The following is an 18358-nucleotide window of genomic DNA, read 5'->3' on the forward strand; positions in this document are numbered from 1 at the left end:
CACATGTTAAGCGGAACTAGAAGAAGAGTTTGTTTCCTTGATGAGAGAGAGAAACACGGAAGCATTGATATTGAGCTTTTTTTATTTTCATTTTAACATGTATTTCCTTTAAAGTAGGTGTTTCATTTGTTATCGAATGATAAATGCAACAGTTTAATATTTATATCAATAAATATGCATCCCTTAGACATGTCAAATAAAGGCTCTATGCATGACACAGAAACCAATGGAAAACAACAGAATTGGTACATTTATAACATTTCCGGGCTGTCTTGATGTACGGTCTGGCCTTCAGTGGATTCCTGTGCAGGAAAAATCAGCTTCCGTATCATCTTTATCCTCTCCTCCTCGGTCTGAGATCTCAGCTCGTGGACGGGAACCTGAAAAGAGAGAGTGAAATAGGAATGCACACTCCAAGAAAAGTGTTTCATTATACTCGAAGGCTGTTTAAATCTCACCAGAACAGGTTTATATCCCAGTTTTTTAAGATGGCGAAGTTTGACCACTAGGTGGCCTCGATGATGTGTGGAACCAAAGCAAAATGAATAAAGTGGGGCGCAGACCACAGCAGTCCTGGAATAACACAGAATTAAATCCAACATAACTCAGTATAGTATTTTCCTCACTTAATAACCATATAAATGTTCATTTAATAGGTTTAATATTAGTTACCTTTCAGCAGATTCAAGATCCTTAGACTCATCATTGTGGGGTCCACAATTCCCTTGTGTATGACCAGATGGAGTAATCACACAGTCTAAGACATACCACAAGACAAAAAGTTTTAATTAATTTATGCACAGCTCCAAATATTTGTGGCTCTGCAATGTATTTAATTCTTTAATGCACGAATATTTAGCAGCATATCAAGTGTAGGAATTTGTTTTATTCTTTGGGATTTGACTGTATACCAATCACACTTTTTAAAACAAAAAATTGAGATTTTCTATTATCCGTAATATTCTAGTTCAGTTAAGAAATATTACACTAACTTAATAATCAGCCAAAACTACACTTCACCCTGACCATAACCTTACCTATAAAATAAACACCCTGTTCCAGCACACCCTCTTGAACCGCATCATTTCCCACAATCCCCTTGACAGCACTGAGCACTTCCTGGTTCACTGAAACCTCCTGCGTCTGAGCCGAGACCGGGAGGTTTGGAATGGAGGTAAGGGATGAGGGCAGGTGAGATTCATCCAGCCGTAGACACAGATCCAAAGTGTGCAGCCAGTTCTGAATCTTGTTTGACTTTCTGCCTGTGAGCACACAGAAAATGGATTAAACATGATTTCATTCGGGTGAGGCAAAGGAACAGAAGGAGAGAAGATAAGAACCTTTTTGCAGGAGCAGGTCCAGGGTGTCCTGCTCAAACAGTTTCTCCAGTGGACTTTGGGGGAAATGCTCCAGGAATGCAAGATAGTGGACGGCTTTTAGCAAGTCGATGTTGGAGATTTTAGAAAGGTAGGTCTCTAAAACTCTTGTTACGCTGATCAGAAACCTAAAAAAAGATGCATCGCATATATTGACTGAAAACAGACACAAAATGTATAAAGCACAGGAAACTGTAAAGTTCAATAAAGCACTTTAGATCAACTTTGGCACAAGTTAAACTTTAACATTAATCAAACTGTGACAGTTTCCCCATTATAGAAGTACGTTACTGTTAACATGATTTTCTTTTTTTTCTTTTTGCCATTACATAAACAAGAATGAAAATAGTTACTTACTCTTGTTTGTTGTCTTTCAAGTCATGATTAAAAAGGGAAAAGACTTTTAAAATGCTCAGGAGATCTCTCAGGGTCAGAGAGTCTGGCTTCTGAAGAATTCTCTCAGCAAACACATCCAACAGAGCCGCGGGTCTGAACGCAAGATCCTCGAATGTTACCAGAAACAGAATCACCTACAATAGACATTAAGAATAGGAGTGAAGATCTAACACAGATGTTATGATTAGGGCTGTCAAGATTATAACATTTGTATGAGGATTTACTGTCTAATAAATAATAGTGATTGTGCCGATTATTCGTCTGTTTTTACAAACATTACATTGAATTGCAATTAATTTAGCGTATGACATAGCCAAGAACCAGTTTGATAGCTGAATTATCCATCTAAACTGTTTTGCTTGAAGTTTTAGTAAAGTTGTAAAAATCTTAAAGCTATAGTACATCCAAAAAACATTTGCCCCCATTGACCCTCCACTGTATGAACCCAAAACCACTGAGACATTTCTCTCCCAATATCTTCTTTTGTATTGCACAGAAGAAAGACTCAACATGAGGGAGAAAAACTGCGACAGACTTTTATATTTGGCTATCCCCTTAACTGCTTTATATGTATGAGCCCACAAACCGAAGACTTAAACCAGCAGAGATCTCACCTGTTTGTTGGACCACATGTCAAACGTGTTGGCCACATACTCAGAAACGGCGCTGAAGAGGCTGTAGTTCCTGTAGCGGAGTTCATGGCAAGACTTCAGCACGGCTAGAAGTCTATTGAAGGGAAACTCGTGCACATTTTCTGCAGGAGAACAGAATGGAGATTTAGCAACAGGATCCGACTTTTCCAGTTCTGGAAAGTCGGCAGTCTGATGCTCACCAGCTATCTTCTGGCTGCAGACATCCAACAGCGGTTTGAAGTTCAGACCCATGGCAGCCAAACTGCAGAACATGTACTGGTTGTTGGGTGGGCTGAACTTCTCTGTCATGGACAAAGCTTTCATCTAAGGGCACAAAACTAGTATATAGCAGTCATCTCAAGACACAATAGTGAAGCTAGTTAAAAGGAGGATAGTTCAATCGAACCGCCAGCTGTTTCTTCAGATGAATGGGAGAATCCCTGCCCACCGCTCTCATCATGCTCTGTAGAACCACCACGCTCTGAATGTCTGATATACGATCTTTCAACAACAACCTTCACAATACACAGTAAACATCTCAGGGTTACATCACGTATTTTAATGTGAAATTATTTATAGGTGCATTTTGATCTACCTCAAAGCCTCTCTCAGGGCCTGGACGTTCTTGCTCTCCTCCATGTCTCGTAAAGAGCCAGCCAACACTGAGAGAGACCTCTCATCAAACTGATTCAGACGCTCCTGTACGTGTAGCACACAAATTCAAGACAAACGGATGTTAATTTACACACTGCTTTTTATGTGAACATAGACCACTTCGCAAGATGTAAACACTAAGTGTACACTTACCTGTATCACCCGCAGCAACGTCTGCACCACACGCGTGTTTTGTGAAACCCCCAGCTTGACCATCGCCAGCAGACTGTAAACCAGATCATCGTTCCTCATGCGGCAGGAGTCGGTCGCCGCCCGATCGCAGAGCTCCTCGAACCCCGGATGATCAAACATCAGCCGGAGCTCACAGCGTCTCTGCTCATCCGTCATTCTCTTCGTGGTGTCCCACATACGAGTTAACGTGCTGCTAATGTGCCGCCCGGACTCTGGAAACTGATGCGACGTGTCCAGCACATCAGTGGGTGAAAAACAGTCTTGCAAATGTGTGTAGAAAGGTGCCGTTTTCTCCAAAGGTAGTTCACCGGTGTCAGAAGGTTGCAGTTTAGTGGTTTGTTTAACCGGAACGTTAAGAAAGTCTCCATGTTCACTAGGCTGACTGTAATATCTGACTCTTTCAAACGAGCGTCCTTGTGTGGTTTTTCTGTCCCAGTGAGAAGAGGAGGCAACACTTCTAATCCTACAGTGTAAAGTGTTCGTACGTATTAGAGAGTCACATTTCCACAGTGATGTGAATCTAAGAACACATTTGAGCATGTCCACGCCGGATTTATACATCCTTTATATGATCAAGTATCAAAGGCACAGGATTCTTCTTCCATGATGTCAACTGAAAATAAACAGAAAATGGTAAACAATTAAACAAAATAATAATTCCCAATAAAATGTCAGTTTCTACTGTAAAACCTATAATAATAAATATACTTTTAGATACATGCAACGTTGTACATAATAGTATATAGTAATAATATAATTTGAAAGCTCTGTGACGTATTTTTCTGATTTACTATCTTTATTTACCTGGTACACCAACGAATACTGTGGTATTTCAATGGTCTATAAAAACATGGTAATGTGTGATTGTTATCTGTATTAAGTTTTGTGGTTTAACTTTAAAATGGCAATACAAATCTGTTCAGTAAATTAACCTACATATATCCCCCCCCAAAAGGCATTACCATCATGATACATGTTTTAGACTATCCAAAACAACTTAAAGAATAATTAATATAATTATAAAAATTATAATTAATATAATTGTATGCCAGAGTAAAAAAAAAATATATATATATACATGTGGAGGACACAATACAGCAGCTCTATGCTAATGCTCATCCATCTACACCGTGTAAAACATCAGCTACGTCATAATAGTTACTATACGTGCTTTGTAGAAAACAATATTTAATTAGTCTCGTTCCATACAATAATAATCTTTATAAAATCAGACATTATACATTTACCCTTCATTCGTTCAGTCTCCTCACATGTGAACCGCTTTCACTGTGTACGCAGCCATGACAGGACCGTTCCGGGCCAACAACAGTTCCGCTTTTAGTACAGCTTTCAAGTTTACAACAAAACATACATTTATTATTATAAAAGTTGTGTTACATTTAAATCACACGTAACGTTTATCGCAAGCTATTATATATGTTGTCCGAAGAAATAAACCGAAAGTCGACGTTTCCCTCCGGACATCTTATGCGGAACACAAGCAGTTGCATAGCAACATTAGACGCTTTAGTGGATGTCTCGTAAACATGGCTAAGTTTGTTCTTGCGGGTACTGCATTAATTAACTTTATAAAATAGTCAAATGATTTAATATATGTATACAATATTATAATATTCATATATATCATTTTCTGAGTATTCCGTTCATCTGCAGGCAAAGCTGATTGTCCTTATTATGCAAAGGCGGAACTTCTTGCAGACGTGCTGCGACAAAAACTGCCCGATTTTCACATTCACAAGATTTGTGTGCATCCAACTGACTGGAAGGTAAATCTGACTTATTGTGTAGTTATTGTTTATTGCTCGTGTATTCACTGTTCTGTGTGTAGGTGTGGCTGGAGGACACGTGCGCATTCAATGGCTGGACGCATTCGAGTTCTCCTCTAGTATGGAGGGAGTTGGTGGATCGTGGTGGGAAAGGCATGCTGCTTGGTGGATTCAGTGATTTTCTTGAGCATGCACAGGTTTGCATAGAACACTAAAATACATAAAGAGAAAAATCATGACGTCCTTGAAATCCATTTGCAGAATACACTGTAAACAGTCAGCATGCTCTCGGCTGGCTTATATTCATATTGTTATCCCAATTCTAGGTTTCATTGAGATAAACATTTTGTGTAACCATTTCCAAAATGTTTTAAAACAAATAAGACACTTTCTATATTTCAGTTTGACCTGTAGGATCTTCTTATCAGAAGTATACGTTCATTCAGAAAAACAGTGTTCGTTCAGATGTTATTCCACTCAAGTTCAACATGAATCTTTGAAATGGTCCAAGGTCAATATGTGATGATAATATTGTTCTCTCCGGCAGGGTCACTATGGCATCACCTCAGACATGACCACCGATCTGATGCTAAAAATTGCAGCAGAGAATCTTCAAACGAAAGAACTGTGCATGCAGGAGGAATTTCAAAGATGCAACTCGTTCACACCGCTACACGTATGGATCAGCAGGTACATGTTATCAGAGTACTGGATTGACGTTGTATGTCAATGTTGACACTCGCTTCTGGTTTGAAACCTCGATAACAGGAAGAAAACAAAAGAGAAGTGCTTTCCCTTGTAACTCCCGCCTACGTGGTGCTACGGTCCTGTGGGGTTCTGCCAAGGTCGCTTTGTGGTTGCTGATGTGTGCTTAGCGGTTTTGGTGTCTGGTCACTTGCGAAGAAGCCACAACATTTCTTCAATCAGATCATGTTGCTTGCATTTTTATGTCTTTCAGTGCATTGAACCCCGTCTGCTACAGCCTCATTCCTCAGTTATTCACCCCAGGACTGTTCCCAAATGCCGCCACCGTCAGCCTTCACCTCCTTGATATTGACGGTTCTGTGGAACAATTACTAGAGCTCAAGATAGAGACGGAAGACCTCGCGCTACCTCACCTCCACGAGGTCACCGCCCATTCAGACCGAACCCAAGCGTTTCAACAAGCCCACTTCATCATCTTTCTGGATGACCCGCTCTCAAAACGTGACGGTAATAATGAGCAGGATGACAAGGAGCACGCGGTGAGCCGGGTAGCAGAGCGTTTTCGTTGCTACGGGCAACTCATCGAGGCAAACGCGCAGAAAGACATCAGAGTGCTGGTGGCAGGAGATGTCTTTATTAATCTGAAATGCTCGCTGCTGATAGAGAACGTGCCCTCGGTCGACCCGTGCAACTTTGTGGCGATGGCAACGCAACTGGAGTGTGAAGCGAAAGCTCAGCTCGCACAGAAGTTAGCAGTGAAGACAACAGGTAACAGATGTTCACGGGGATCGTATAGAAATATAAATTCCAAATCTGTTTGACTTTCTTTCATCTGCAGAACACAAAAGAAGATATTTTGAAGAATGTTGGTAACCAAACAACACTGAGCCCCATTGACTTCCATTACATGGACAATGAGACAATTCAAATAAAATAGCGATTTTTACATACAATGTATTACAATGTTTTACAATGTATTCACAGACACCACTAACATCATCATATGGGGAAGCATCACCGGCACTTCCCACATTGACCTACAGAAGGCGGCAGTTTTCAGATATGATGGTGCTGTTTGGGGACCAGATAGTTTTTCTCAACCAGTCTTTGAGATGATTCACGATCGGTAAAAATGAATCCGTTCTATTCCTTTTACTCATCATAGGTTATCATGAGAGTTTATGATTCAGATGTAAAGTGGGTTAACAACGGGATTGTCATTTTGAGACGTGCACATTCCACACATATCTTGAAAAAAGTGTTACTTGCCACCCCCAAAGTGATGCACATTCTCTTCTGCAAGGAAATGGCTGGAGACAGATTTTGTGAGATTAGTACGTGAACGTCGTTCCACAATTTCATCAAAGACCAACAAAGCCACATGCGTGTCAACCACCAACGGGATATTGGCAGTTTTAAGAGCCTGGAACAATGAATCGTCTGCAGATGAATTATTCTCATTGGGTGTATACAGTACAGGCAAGACCTTTAGATCAAATAACATGGTTTAAATGGATAGTTCACTTAAAGAATTGACATCATTTATTCACCCTCATGACATTCAAAACTCATCTTCCAGTGGAACACAGAAGAAGATATTTTGAGAAGTGTCTTGGTTTCGTGTCCATACAATGGTAAACAATGAGGGCGAATGTTGTTTGGCTACCGACATACTTCAAAATATCTTCTTTTGCGTTCTGCAGAAGAAAGTCATAAAGGTTTGCATTGATCTGAGGGTGAATCAATTATTAGTTATTATTGCAATTTATTATGCAAGTTGTACAAAAGAAAGTCAAACATAAAATCAAAAGTGTATTTTACGGTTTTCTGGCTGTACACCAGAATTTATAGGTTACTGTAAATAATGTAACATTAAAATGATGTATCGCAATCTAACTGACCTTTTCTGTATCACCAGGACAGTTTGGTATACCAGAAGGTTTGGTGTTTTCTATGCCTGTGAGTTTCAGAGCTGGTCAATGGTCACCTCGACTGGATGTTTCTGTAACAGATGAGCTAAAGACAAAGCTTGAGGCTTGTACAGATGAACTTAAAACGGTCAGTGTGAGAATAAATACTTGACATGGCACACGGTTTTGCGCTTACCATTAAGTTTAAATGTTTTTGTTCTGCATTTGAAAGATACATTTTCCAAAACAAAATATCCAAGCTCTGCATATATGCTATAAAAGGAGCAATGAGGCGATTATAGCGGCATCTAGGGGTGAGGTTGTGAATTGTAACCAATGGCTCACTCCCCCAGTCCTTTTGAAGCACTACAGTGTCTGTCACAGAACTAAGATGTAGTGACGTTTTTGATTCTTTGCTGATGGAGATAACGTATACATGAAACATTTTGTCCGCTTAGGGCCACTGTAGAAAAAAGATGGCGACTTCCATGCAAGGGGGTCTGTGGTGTATGTAGATAGAAATAGCTCATTCAAAGATAATAAAAACATAATGCTTCATCATTTAAGGTCTGAAGACACCGTTATGTATATTATATTGCATTTCTGTCATCAGATCCTTCTAAATATTACATACAGCACCTTTAAAGGGGTCCTATTTTGTCTACTCTTCAAAGTCTTCATTATGTTTATGATGTGCTAAACAATAGGTGTTCATGTTTCGATAAAAAAAATGCTTTATATATTACATATTTCACCTGTTTTACACATTCAACTGGAATATCGGAAAATAGGCTGTTTCGTAAAAGTCCCTCCATCTGAATCGCTCTGATTGGTCAAGCTGAGCCAGTGTTTTGTGATTGGTCTACCGCTTAGAGTTTGTGTAGTGTGTTCCACCCATTACCCTATTCGTGTTCCAGGGGGCAGGGTCAATGTATATTTTAATGATGTCACTAACCCAGGAAAAAGTCTGTTGTAGTCCGTTCATTGTAGTCTAATTTCTGCTAAAGAAAATATTAACAAACAGCTTTACTACTCACTTACTACATTTAAAGAAGGGAAATTCAACAGGACCTGCCCTTTAATATACATGTATGTGTTTATTTGCCCTACAGGAGAGGCACATTGCAGCAGAAATACTGAAGATACGTGTGTCTGACGAATCACTCTATCAATGAAAACCTGATGATGATTTCAATAAGAATTACATTTTTAAAGCTTTGTGTTTATCTCCATGTAACAACCATGGAGTAAATGAAAAGAGCTCCAAATTGTCATCGAATCATCATTTCTACATGTTTACATTATATTAAACTAAAGCAAACCTTAGGAGTGACAAAGCCCATTAATGAATATGTGAAAAACTGGGACAAGACGCATATGAAAGCTGTGATTCAAAATAAGTCTTATTCCATAAAATATAAATTTTTGAACCATTGACTGCTATTGCATAGTCACAAAACCTATGAATTCTAGCTAAATTTGTAATGCATCCACTCTCCAACACCTCCATTTCTGAGAGGCACTAGACCATCTGCCGTGTCCTCTGTTGCCAGCTCATCCAATGCCTCCTCAAACCGCAGGTCACCATGGCTGCTTTACCTCATGTGACCTTCATCACGCCTGGCTTGACCTCGCCGTCTTCCGCATGCACGCTCGGCAAATATCTGATTCCCCTGAAAGGCCACATCCAGAGGTTTGAGATGCCGATCGTTTTGCAAAGGCAATCATCCAATACTATATAATTCCATCAAAATAGTTTCAATTCTTTTAAAATGAATACAAAACATTTGAAGTTGAAAACTAGAAAACGACACACTGAGGTAAAAATTCAAGCCAGACAGACCATTCAACAATACACTTGTAGTTAAATGCCAAGTGCTTTTTATAGACCGTAAAGCAGTAACAGCATGAGCAAAACACAATCACTATTACACAAACATAATGTCTCTGAAATCTTTTAAAACACAAGACTCTCTGAGTCGGATGCTTATGGGTATCTACAAGAAAAACCAAAAGCACTCCATCCAGAGTAACGACTATGCAACAAACACTTTTTGACACAGTGTCCTAACCAGGTGTGATATGTTTCAGGTTTCCAGGCGGCAAGCAATCGGTCCACATTAAAAGCAAATCTGCGATGTTTCATTTGGGACCAATGATATTTCACAATAGGAGCAAATTAGTAGGATCCAAGCAAGTACTCTCTTTTGTTCTAAACTATTCTGGAAGAGATTGAATAACTTGTAGTTTATGACGTCGCACCTGGTTAGGTCGCGGTGCACGAGTTCAATTCAACTTTCCACTTTGAGGAATGTGAACATGCCTCCAACCAACGAGCATATCTGTAAAACGGCCATTTTAAAAGATGTGTACAATGTTACAGGCCATTAAATATATACAACGGTTTTATATACACGTCTCCAGTTTAAAGGATTTTTCCCTTTAACGTGATTATTGATTGAAAAATATATTATATATATCGGATCATATATTCATTAAGTGCCACACAAACGGTCACAGAGACTCTGAAACTGACATAAGGGCAAATATTTTCAGTTTGAGCTTCATGATTTGTAGAAATATACATTGGTCACATATCGCCTCAATGTCACAGATGTAATAAAGCTGGACAAATTAAATTTTGATTGAAAAAGGTAAAATGATTCAGTCAAGCCCGTGCACAAACCCAGAAACTGAAGCATATCAGTTGAAAATGCTATTTCAAGCCATCTGTGACCACATGATGTGATTTTATACAATTCAATGGAAATCATTTGGTATGGTAATGATAATTCAGAGGTCCTGCAAAAATCGAGCATGTACACAAACAAAGTGCATCCAATCATAATATATTTATCCTGAATAGAAATATATTAATGTTAGGATTAAAATCTGACATTTTAATGAAAGCAGAAACATGGCTGTGACAGCTAAATAAGTGTGCTAATATTCTGTGCGTTGCATTCACAATCATGTTGTGTGGAAATTCAACAAGTTCATATATTACTTTTCAAGACGCAAAAATATTTAATTCATCAAGACTACTTTTGGAAACTGGTTACGTAACATCTAAGATAAAGCCCAGTTTATTCCACATTTACGTTTTTAAAATCTTGCTTTTAATTCTAGGTTTTGCCGTCCCAAAATACAAGTTAGACATATTTTATGATAAACTATTAATCCTGACCAATTTTATCCACTTTATATGTATATATCCAGAATATATTAGTCCAGAAGAATATTTTGTTTAATAATCTCTTTAACTATTTACTAATGTGCAGGTTTGAAAAGTTTAAACCAGTTCATTTAGCCTTATGATGACGGTCAGTCAGGGACAGGCAACCGAGGTCTCCTGTTAGCCGTTACGGAGTGATTTTCTTCTGCTGAATACATAAGGAAAAAACATGCACGCAATTTGATATAATGCAAGTGAATGGGAACTAGAGGCTCGCCAGTTCTATCAGGAGAGAAAAAGTGATTCAAATATCTCATGCGCTATATTTCCAGTCTTTTCATTTCATAGAACAGCTCTGTGTGAAAAACGTCGCATGGCTTCGGAAGACTTTGAATGTATATTTTGAAGCTCTGGGTCACTATTGACTTCCATTGCACGAAAATATCATCAGTAAGGTTAGCTGTTCTGTTCTAGAAAAATTTTCATTTTTAGGTGAACTATTCCCTTATATTATATGATTTTCAAATCTGTGCTGCTTAATTTACTGTTGTTGGTTTGGGGCTGATCATAATTTGAATGTCTAGAAAAAAAACTAGTAACCATCTCAAATCGGATTTGGTGTCGTACTTTTTGCAAGACAAGACATTAACCTGCTCGCCAAGCCCGCCAACAATCACAGTGATCGCATTCATGAAAATGAACTAAAAAGGCATCGTCGACTGCAACGTATCCTTTCACAAAACATATGCGTGTGTCAGTTTACGGTATCTACATTAACCATAAATAAAAAGAAACAGTTTACAGTTGGGAAGCTAGGAGTCCTGCTGTTCTGCCGGCTGCCGATTGCTCGGGGGCGTGTCGGAGGACACCCCGCCCTCCTCCTGTCCATCAAACCCAAAGCCCAGCCCCTCATCCATCTGTTCCAGTTCGCTTTGGTCCAGAAGTTCAAAGTCCTCTTCTTCGGCAGGCACGAGCGTGACATCGGGCTGCTCTTCCGTGCTGGCTTCTGTGGCGTCGACATCCTCCTCCTCCGCAACGGCTTCATGGGCGGATGGCAACTCGAGTGGCGTTTCCATCGGACAAGGAGGCGTCTCGGTGGGAAGAAAGGAGGCCAAGGAGGACCCCTCGCTTGCCTCTGTAGACCGCCACAGTGCCGAAAGAGTGTTCTGTACAACGGTGGAAATGGCCGTGCTCACTATCTCCTCGCTAAGCGACTCCAGGGAGCGAGCGGGTCCCGTTCCCTCTTGCTCAGCACCCACAATGCTTTGCGCCGACCCCGCGGCCTGTCCGTTTCCGTTGAAGTGAGAGTTGACGAAGTGAAGCGGGGATGCTAAGTGCTGAAGGAGGAGGCTGGCTGGCGACAGCGGTTCCTCCTGGAGATCTGAACGGGAAGCTGGCGCCTGGTCGTACCCGAGGACACGCAGGGGGAACTGAAACAGACCCGGTTCAATAGAAGGCAACTCGTCCACCGACGGAAACTCTGTTAGGTCTCTGGTGAACGCCTCCTCTGGTTCGCTGTGGACACTCTGTTGATCCAAATCTGCTGAGGAAAGATGAGTTAGTCGAGTAAAACCATTTATGAGTCAAACTGAAGCTGCATTTGTGACCTTGTTGCGCCAGATGCAAGAGATTTGCAACATAAAAGATGCATATCTCACATTTTGTTTACTATTTTATAGATGCCCGTGTATACAAATATCATAATATCCTAAATGCATGGAGTACCTTCTGAGACGTCTGTAAGTTGAGGGGTGGTTGCTCTGGATACAGAGAAGCCTCCACTCTCCAGTATGGACGCCTCCTCATCCGAGAGCTCTGAGTCAGTGATGGCCATCGCCAGAGCTGTAGTCTTAACATCCACCTGCTCCAAAACACAACCATTTACCCAAAAAACAAGGACAAACAAAACCATGCTAAAGCTAAATAGATTAATCCCCAGACCCAGATTGTCCGGAGTGTTTTCATGCAAAAGTGGCAAGAGCTTCTCAAAACAGTAAGCTCAAGCCTGATTGGCTGGAATGACATGAGAGACTTCAACGTAAAGGACATTTTGAGGTAAATTATCCCAGAGAGGTCGATCAAATCACTTTTATTGTCACGTCAACTCAGCACAAGGGCCTTGGGGAAATTCTTGCATATAGACCATCACCATTTACATACTAACAGACTTATACATATGACAATGTGCAATATAAACACACATGTACTCAGTACACACCGTGTACTATTATACATACTAACAGTATGTCTAATCTACAGTACGTCATATCTATTTGACATCTGCAATACATTGTTTGCTCATCTGTAATACGTCTCTGAGATGTCTGCTGTCAGACATCATAAGGATGTAAAACTGCTCTTTCTAAGATGTTTAGCAGATGTCTTCCAGAAGTAATACAGACGTCTCCGAGACGTATTGCAGATGCAGACGTCAAAGCCAGAAGGAGTGTGCTATCTGGGCCAGACCCCTCACCATCACATGAAACATAACCGCTGCTAATCTAAAGACACTCACGGTCGGGGCGAAGCAAGAAAGTTCTTCCTCGCTTTCGCTCTCCGTTTCCGCCCTGGGCTCATCTCCCTCTTCCAGCTCCTTCTTCAGCTCTACACACAAAAATACACACACAGCGTCTAACAAGAACAGCCAGGACCATGAAAGTGAGATACTAGTAGCACGACATGACTTGGTAACATAACCCATTTTGTTTATATTTGGTGCTTTATTTAGATGCTTACTTCTCTTATCGTGTTTGCGCCGTTGTGTGTCTCCCTTCATGCTGTAGTCGAGTTTCATCAGGATGGGTTCCAGTCCCGTGTACATCTTCTGAATGAGCTCGTGATAGACCACCAGCGGCCACAGCAGGACACTCAGCACTGAACACAGGAACGCATCATGATTAACAACCATCAATATCTGTTAACCAGGATTCACTTCCATCAGCCACAATAATCTCTATTTACCACACGATCTTTATTTACTTCTGTAATTAAACAATACAAAGTTGCCATAATTGTAATTTTCTGGTAAAGTAGTAAACTCAGCAACTTTTTTTAATCGCTGATCTTTTCAAAATAAAGGTTCACATGCAGATTTGTTCCTTTTATCAAATCCACCTATTCTTATTGCTGCAGGTGTGAACGGTTAAGTGGCAAGTAACATGATTTTAAGTTACAATTTACATAAACATATAACTTTAAGTTAGTGTATATTTTGGTCGCTATGACTTTTCAACATCTCAACGAAGTTTAGTTTAAAACGCAAAACTTTATATACATGTATATGTATATAATGTATTACACTGCGGGTCATTTCTGCCACAAATGCATAAAAAAATCTATAAATATTAAGACTCTTAAGTGAATTTGAGCAAAGCATGATGCTTGCATTTCGTGGAGCACATATTTTTAAATGATACCGTTTCACACCAATGGAGAAAATACATAAATATTTAACTTTCTAGCACATAGCACTATATGGCACTCAAAACAACAACAACCAAGTGTTATATAAAAGTAGAGGTGGATTTGAAAGGTTTGTGTCGTATAATTCTCTTAGCTTTGTCATATGTGTACAGACAGATAGTTTTCCGCTTACATATAATGTAGGAGATCATAATCCCGGGAACGTAATGTCCAACCGCAGCCAAAAGAAAACATCCCGAACACATCACAATACAGAACTGAGGAGAGAGAGAGAAGTAAAGTGTGTCCGGGCATGCACAGTAGATGCGGTCAAACGCTGTATATTTCATTGTAAAATATATATTTAACACTTCTCCTCACCTTGCCGTGATTCTGGCGTTTATACTGCAGCGTTTCTTGGATGTAAAGGATGAAGGTCAGGTAACTTTCTGCTAGATGATGGCTCAGTTCATCCACACTTAACAGATGGGGCTGATCCGATATCACTTCACTGTAAGACAAAACACATACGACCGACTCATTCTCACAACTGGGACACAAGTACATTTCATTAGACAGTCTCGCACGCAAACTATGAACGTATGAATACGGTTTGATTTTCAAGGGATATTCGGGGTTTCAATAGTTTAAATCTAACAAATGGCAAATACAATAATGTTTAGGACAGAAATATATACAGGTCAAGTCAGACCAGGGGTTTCAAAGCATTTTTATTTATTCTTCGAAACAAAACTGTGTGTTATCTTGGGTGTTTCTTTTTTAAACAATGGAACTACTTTTCCACGAGGATGAATTTGTAGTTATGCGGCATTACGTAGAATATTTATGTCATCAAATTTTAAAATGAAATACAACTTTTCGCATCATCTTTGTCCTATCCTTTATCAAAACATTGCAATTTAAACTATGCTCCATAGACGTTCGCAGTAAATGCATTCACCTAAAAGCATTTTTTCGCAAAGTTGAAATTGCATTGAACTTAAAACGTTTTAACCGCATTCAATACAAAATGAAGCAGTTGTGCTGCATACTGAATTACGATTTTGAACATATCTGACATGAAAGAAATAGCTTTCTGTCGACTTTACCGCAGGGAGGCATTTACACATCCCCCAGGAATGTTTAAGGATGTGGTGAACTCTACTGTACAAGAACATAAAAACATTACGCAATACATACCGTTTAATCACAGCCACCTCTGAATGAAACACTGTTGAGATTGAAGGACATACAGAAAGATTGGTCATGTAGCATCAGACTGTATAAGAGTTGCATAGTGAAAGTCCTGTCATCATTTATTCACCCTCTTGTCATTTCAAACCCGTGTGAACACAAAAGAAAACATGTTCTGCAGAAGTCATGCAGCTTTGAAATGACAAGGAGGTCAATAAATGATGACTTTTAAGGACAGTGTTCTGAAGCAAGCTGTATTCGGTAAACCTTATCGCTAAAGTATAATGTGTTGATACATTACCAGAGATCTGTGGCAGCTTGTCTTTCCATCTCTCCAGAAGAGTCAGTCCAATAAGGAACACAACCAGGAGAAAAAAGGGTCGCAAGGACGTAGATGAAAGAAGCCTAGGATACATACACAAGCACTTACAACACTCTGCGTCATGTGGGATACATTCACAACATCACATGACATAATGAGTGTCAAATATTTCCAGTGTCACAATAGTATGCATACGGTGCCCATTAATCATTATGGTATATAATTGAGATAACAACAGTATCAGTATGGTAAAACTATAGTGCTATGATTATATATACCGTGGTATTTACATAACTTCCACAGTATAGCAAAGTATACAACAATACAACGGACGTAGGTACTTTAACCATACCAATAGTATTGAACCCTTATGAAAATGAACCATGGTTTTATTGTGGTAAAAGTGTAGCAACCAAATATCTTGGTTAAAATATGACAACTGGTAAATTTGTGGTTAATACGATTTGACTACAAATACCATAAATGAATCATGGTTATTGCAGTAGACATTCAAAAACAACAAACAAAAACATAGAAATATACACTTTGGCACGCCGTGGTATACATGCAGGAGGTAAAGTATCCTACGATATTACCATTATAACACTATTACAAAAACATTATTCCCAATGGTCCTGTATGATTTACACATTTATATTACACTATTGTGTGTACGCCGTGGTGTTATAAGGAATACTAGGGTATAACCCTAATAACAAGTATTTAAAATATATGAGTTATAACATGGTACTGTACAATACTGTAGTAAAATGTGTGTAACAGTAAAAGCTTTGTCATCTCGTATTCTTATACACAAACCACAGTGAACGTCCAAAAACAGCGTATTCACACAAATAAGTGTATACTTTAAAGTACACATAAAGAATCCTATGATATTACCATTATAACACTATTTAAAAACATAATTATTCCCAATGGTCCTGTATGATTTACACATTTATATTACACTATTGTGTGTACGCCGTGGTGTTTTAAGGAATACCAGGGTATTACCCTAATAACAACAGTATTTACAATATAATCAAAGTCCAAAAATATCATTATAACATGGTACTGTATAACACTATAGTTAAATGTGGTTAAACATAGTAAACCCTATGGTACTATAGTATTCTTATAAATACCATGATGAACGTCAAAAAAAACATTACGGTAATATCACGGTACTGTACAATACTGTAGTAAAATGTGTGTAAAAGACAGTAAAAGCTTTGTTATCTCGTATTCTTATACACAAACCACAGTGAACGTCCAAAAACAACGTATTCACACAAATAAGTGTATACTTTAAAGTACACATAAAGAATCCTATGATATTACCATAACAATATAGGAAATACACATAAATAAACACACAGCAAAAGCACGAAACTACGTGGATATAGAAGACTCTTCTTCAATAAAAGAGCTTGTGAATAATAACAGCAGCACGGTTCAGTATTGTGAGGCGTCCGACAACACGGTGGAAACTGTGACCTGATCCCTCCATCCACCAGATTAACCCGATGACTAACTGACTAACTAACTAACTAACTAACTAACTAACTAACTAACTAACTAACTAACTAAGCGCCGTTTAGGACGTCCGCTAAACTCTCACCAGAACGCCGTGTTGAGCATGAGCGCCGCGATGCTGCTGTGCAGCGGCCTCTCCCAGACCAGCAGCCGCTGCGCGGAGATCAGCGCCGGCTCGTATTGCGACAGCCACCCGCGCAGACGCTCCCGCAGCCGCCGCAGCTCGGGCTCATCCTCTCCGCCGACGGGCGCGGGGAACCAGGCCTCCAGACCCTCCTCCTCGCTGCTCGCCATTTTCACGGATCCTCTTCGGTGATAACGGGGTTCGGTGAGGAGAAGCGCGTCACGGATTACGAGAAAAAAACACAAACACGACAGAAAGGATTTTACAGGCTGTTGCGGTGTCACGTGCGCACTGTTTACTGCGCACGCGGGTGACATCTGCTGGATGAAAACAACACGTTACGCTATTTTTGTTTACACAATTCTGTGTATTAAGCGTAGAAATATAATAATATTGAATGACAACATTTATTTGATAATATATATACATATATATATACATATAAACGATCGTGGAAAGAAACGTTTGTTGTTAAAATTTTGCTATTAGCCTAGGAGTTCTATTTATTTACTTGAGAATTGAGCAAAGATATAACATTAAGTATAATATAATGATGTCATTTATTTGATTCAAAATCATTCGAATATAAAACACCTTTGAATTAAAACAAACATATGTATTGTTTAGCATTTTGTTATTAGCATATTTATTTTCATTTTGATAACAGATGAAGCAGACAGAGCTTAATATTATTTAAAAAAATAAGTAGTACAAAGTAGCAGGAATAATGTGCATTTGTCTCTCCATGTAAAGCAACATTGTAATATATATATATATATATATATATATATATATATATATATATATAAAGACAATCGTTTCAAGAAACGTTTGCTGTTAGCATTTTGCTATTAGCTTAATAGTTTTATTTCTTTACTTAAGAATTTTGCAAAAATATAACATTAAATATCATTTAATGATGTCATTTATTTTATCGAAATATTTTATTAAAA

At 39.1% G+C, this 18358-nt stretch overlaps 3 protein-coding genes across 4 annotated transcripts; 1 reads left to right on the forward strand and 2 right to left on the reverse strand.

The window, feature by feature from the left end:
• Window positions 1–2: 2 nt before the first annotated feature.
• On the reverse strand, window positions 3–4753 carry fastkd2 (FAST kinase domains 2). The gene is made up of 12 exons (XM_079462827.1): window positions 4498–4753; window positions 3212–3863; window positions 3000–3103; window positions 2811–2919; window positions 2605–2728; window positions 2387–2526; window positions 1734–1906; window positions 1341–1504; window positions 1038–1262; window positions 673–757; window positions 459–573; window positions 3–380 (listed from the first exon to the last, which is right to left on the reverse strand). The coding sequence occupies exons 2-12, from the start codon at window positions 3809–3811 to the stop codon at window positions 252–254; spliced, it is 1968 nt and encodes a 655-aa protein (XP_079318953.1). The 5' UTR covers window positions 3812–3863; window positions 4498–4753; the 3' UTR covers window positions 3–251.
• mdh1b (malate dehydrogenase 1B, NAD (soluble)) lies at window positions 4747–8984 on the forward strand. The gene is made up of 9 exons (XM_079462828.1): window positions 4747–4819; window positions 4925–5037; window positions 5100–5234; window positions 5585–5727; window positions 5996–6510; window positions 6727–6868; window positions 7046–7221; window positions 7661–7800; window positions 8765–8984. The coding sequence occupies exons 1-9, from the start codon at window positions 4798–4800 to the stop codon at window positions 8825–8827; spliced, it is 1449 nt and encodes a 482-aa protein (XP_079318954.1). The 5' UTR covers window positions 4747–4797; the 3' UTR covers window positions 8828–8984.
• Window positions 8985–9498: 514 nt separating this feature from the next.
• retreg2 (reticulophagy regulator family member 2) lies at window positions 9499–17701 on the reverse strand. Of its 2 annotated transcripts, none has more exons than XM_079461907.1 (9): window positions 17367–17701; window positions 15725–15828; window positions 15430–15460; window positions 14611–14740; window positions 14423–14507; window positions 13564–13701; window positions 13343–13431; window positions 12553–12688; window positions 9499–12367 (listed from the first exon to the last, which is right to left on the reverse strand). In XM_079461907.1, the coding sequence occupies exons 1-9, from the start codon at window positions 17573–17575 to the stop codon at window positions 11640–11642; spliced, it is 1650 nt and encodes a 549-aa protein (XP_079318033.1). In that variant the 5' UTR covers window positions 17576–17701; the 3' UTR covers window positions 9499–11639. The 2 variants fall into 2 exon arrangements, with proteins under 2 accessions (XP_079318033.1, XP_079318032.1); XM_079461906.1 differs by having other exon boundaries at window positions 9499–12370.
• Between the last annotated feature and the right edge of the window lie 657 nt (window positions 17702–18358).

The sequence above is a fragment of the Barbatula barbatula genome (assembly GCF_947034865.1).
Source record: "Barbatula barbatula genome assembly, chromosome: 8".
Lineage (NCBI taxonomy): Eukaryota > Metazoa > Chordata > Actinopteri > Cypriniformes > Nemacheilidae > Barbatula > Barbatula barbatula.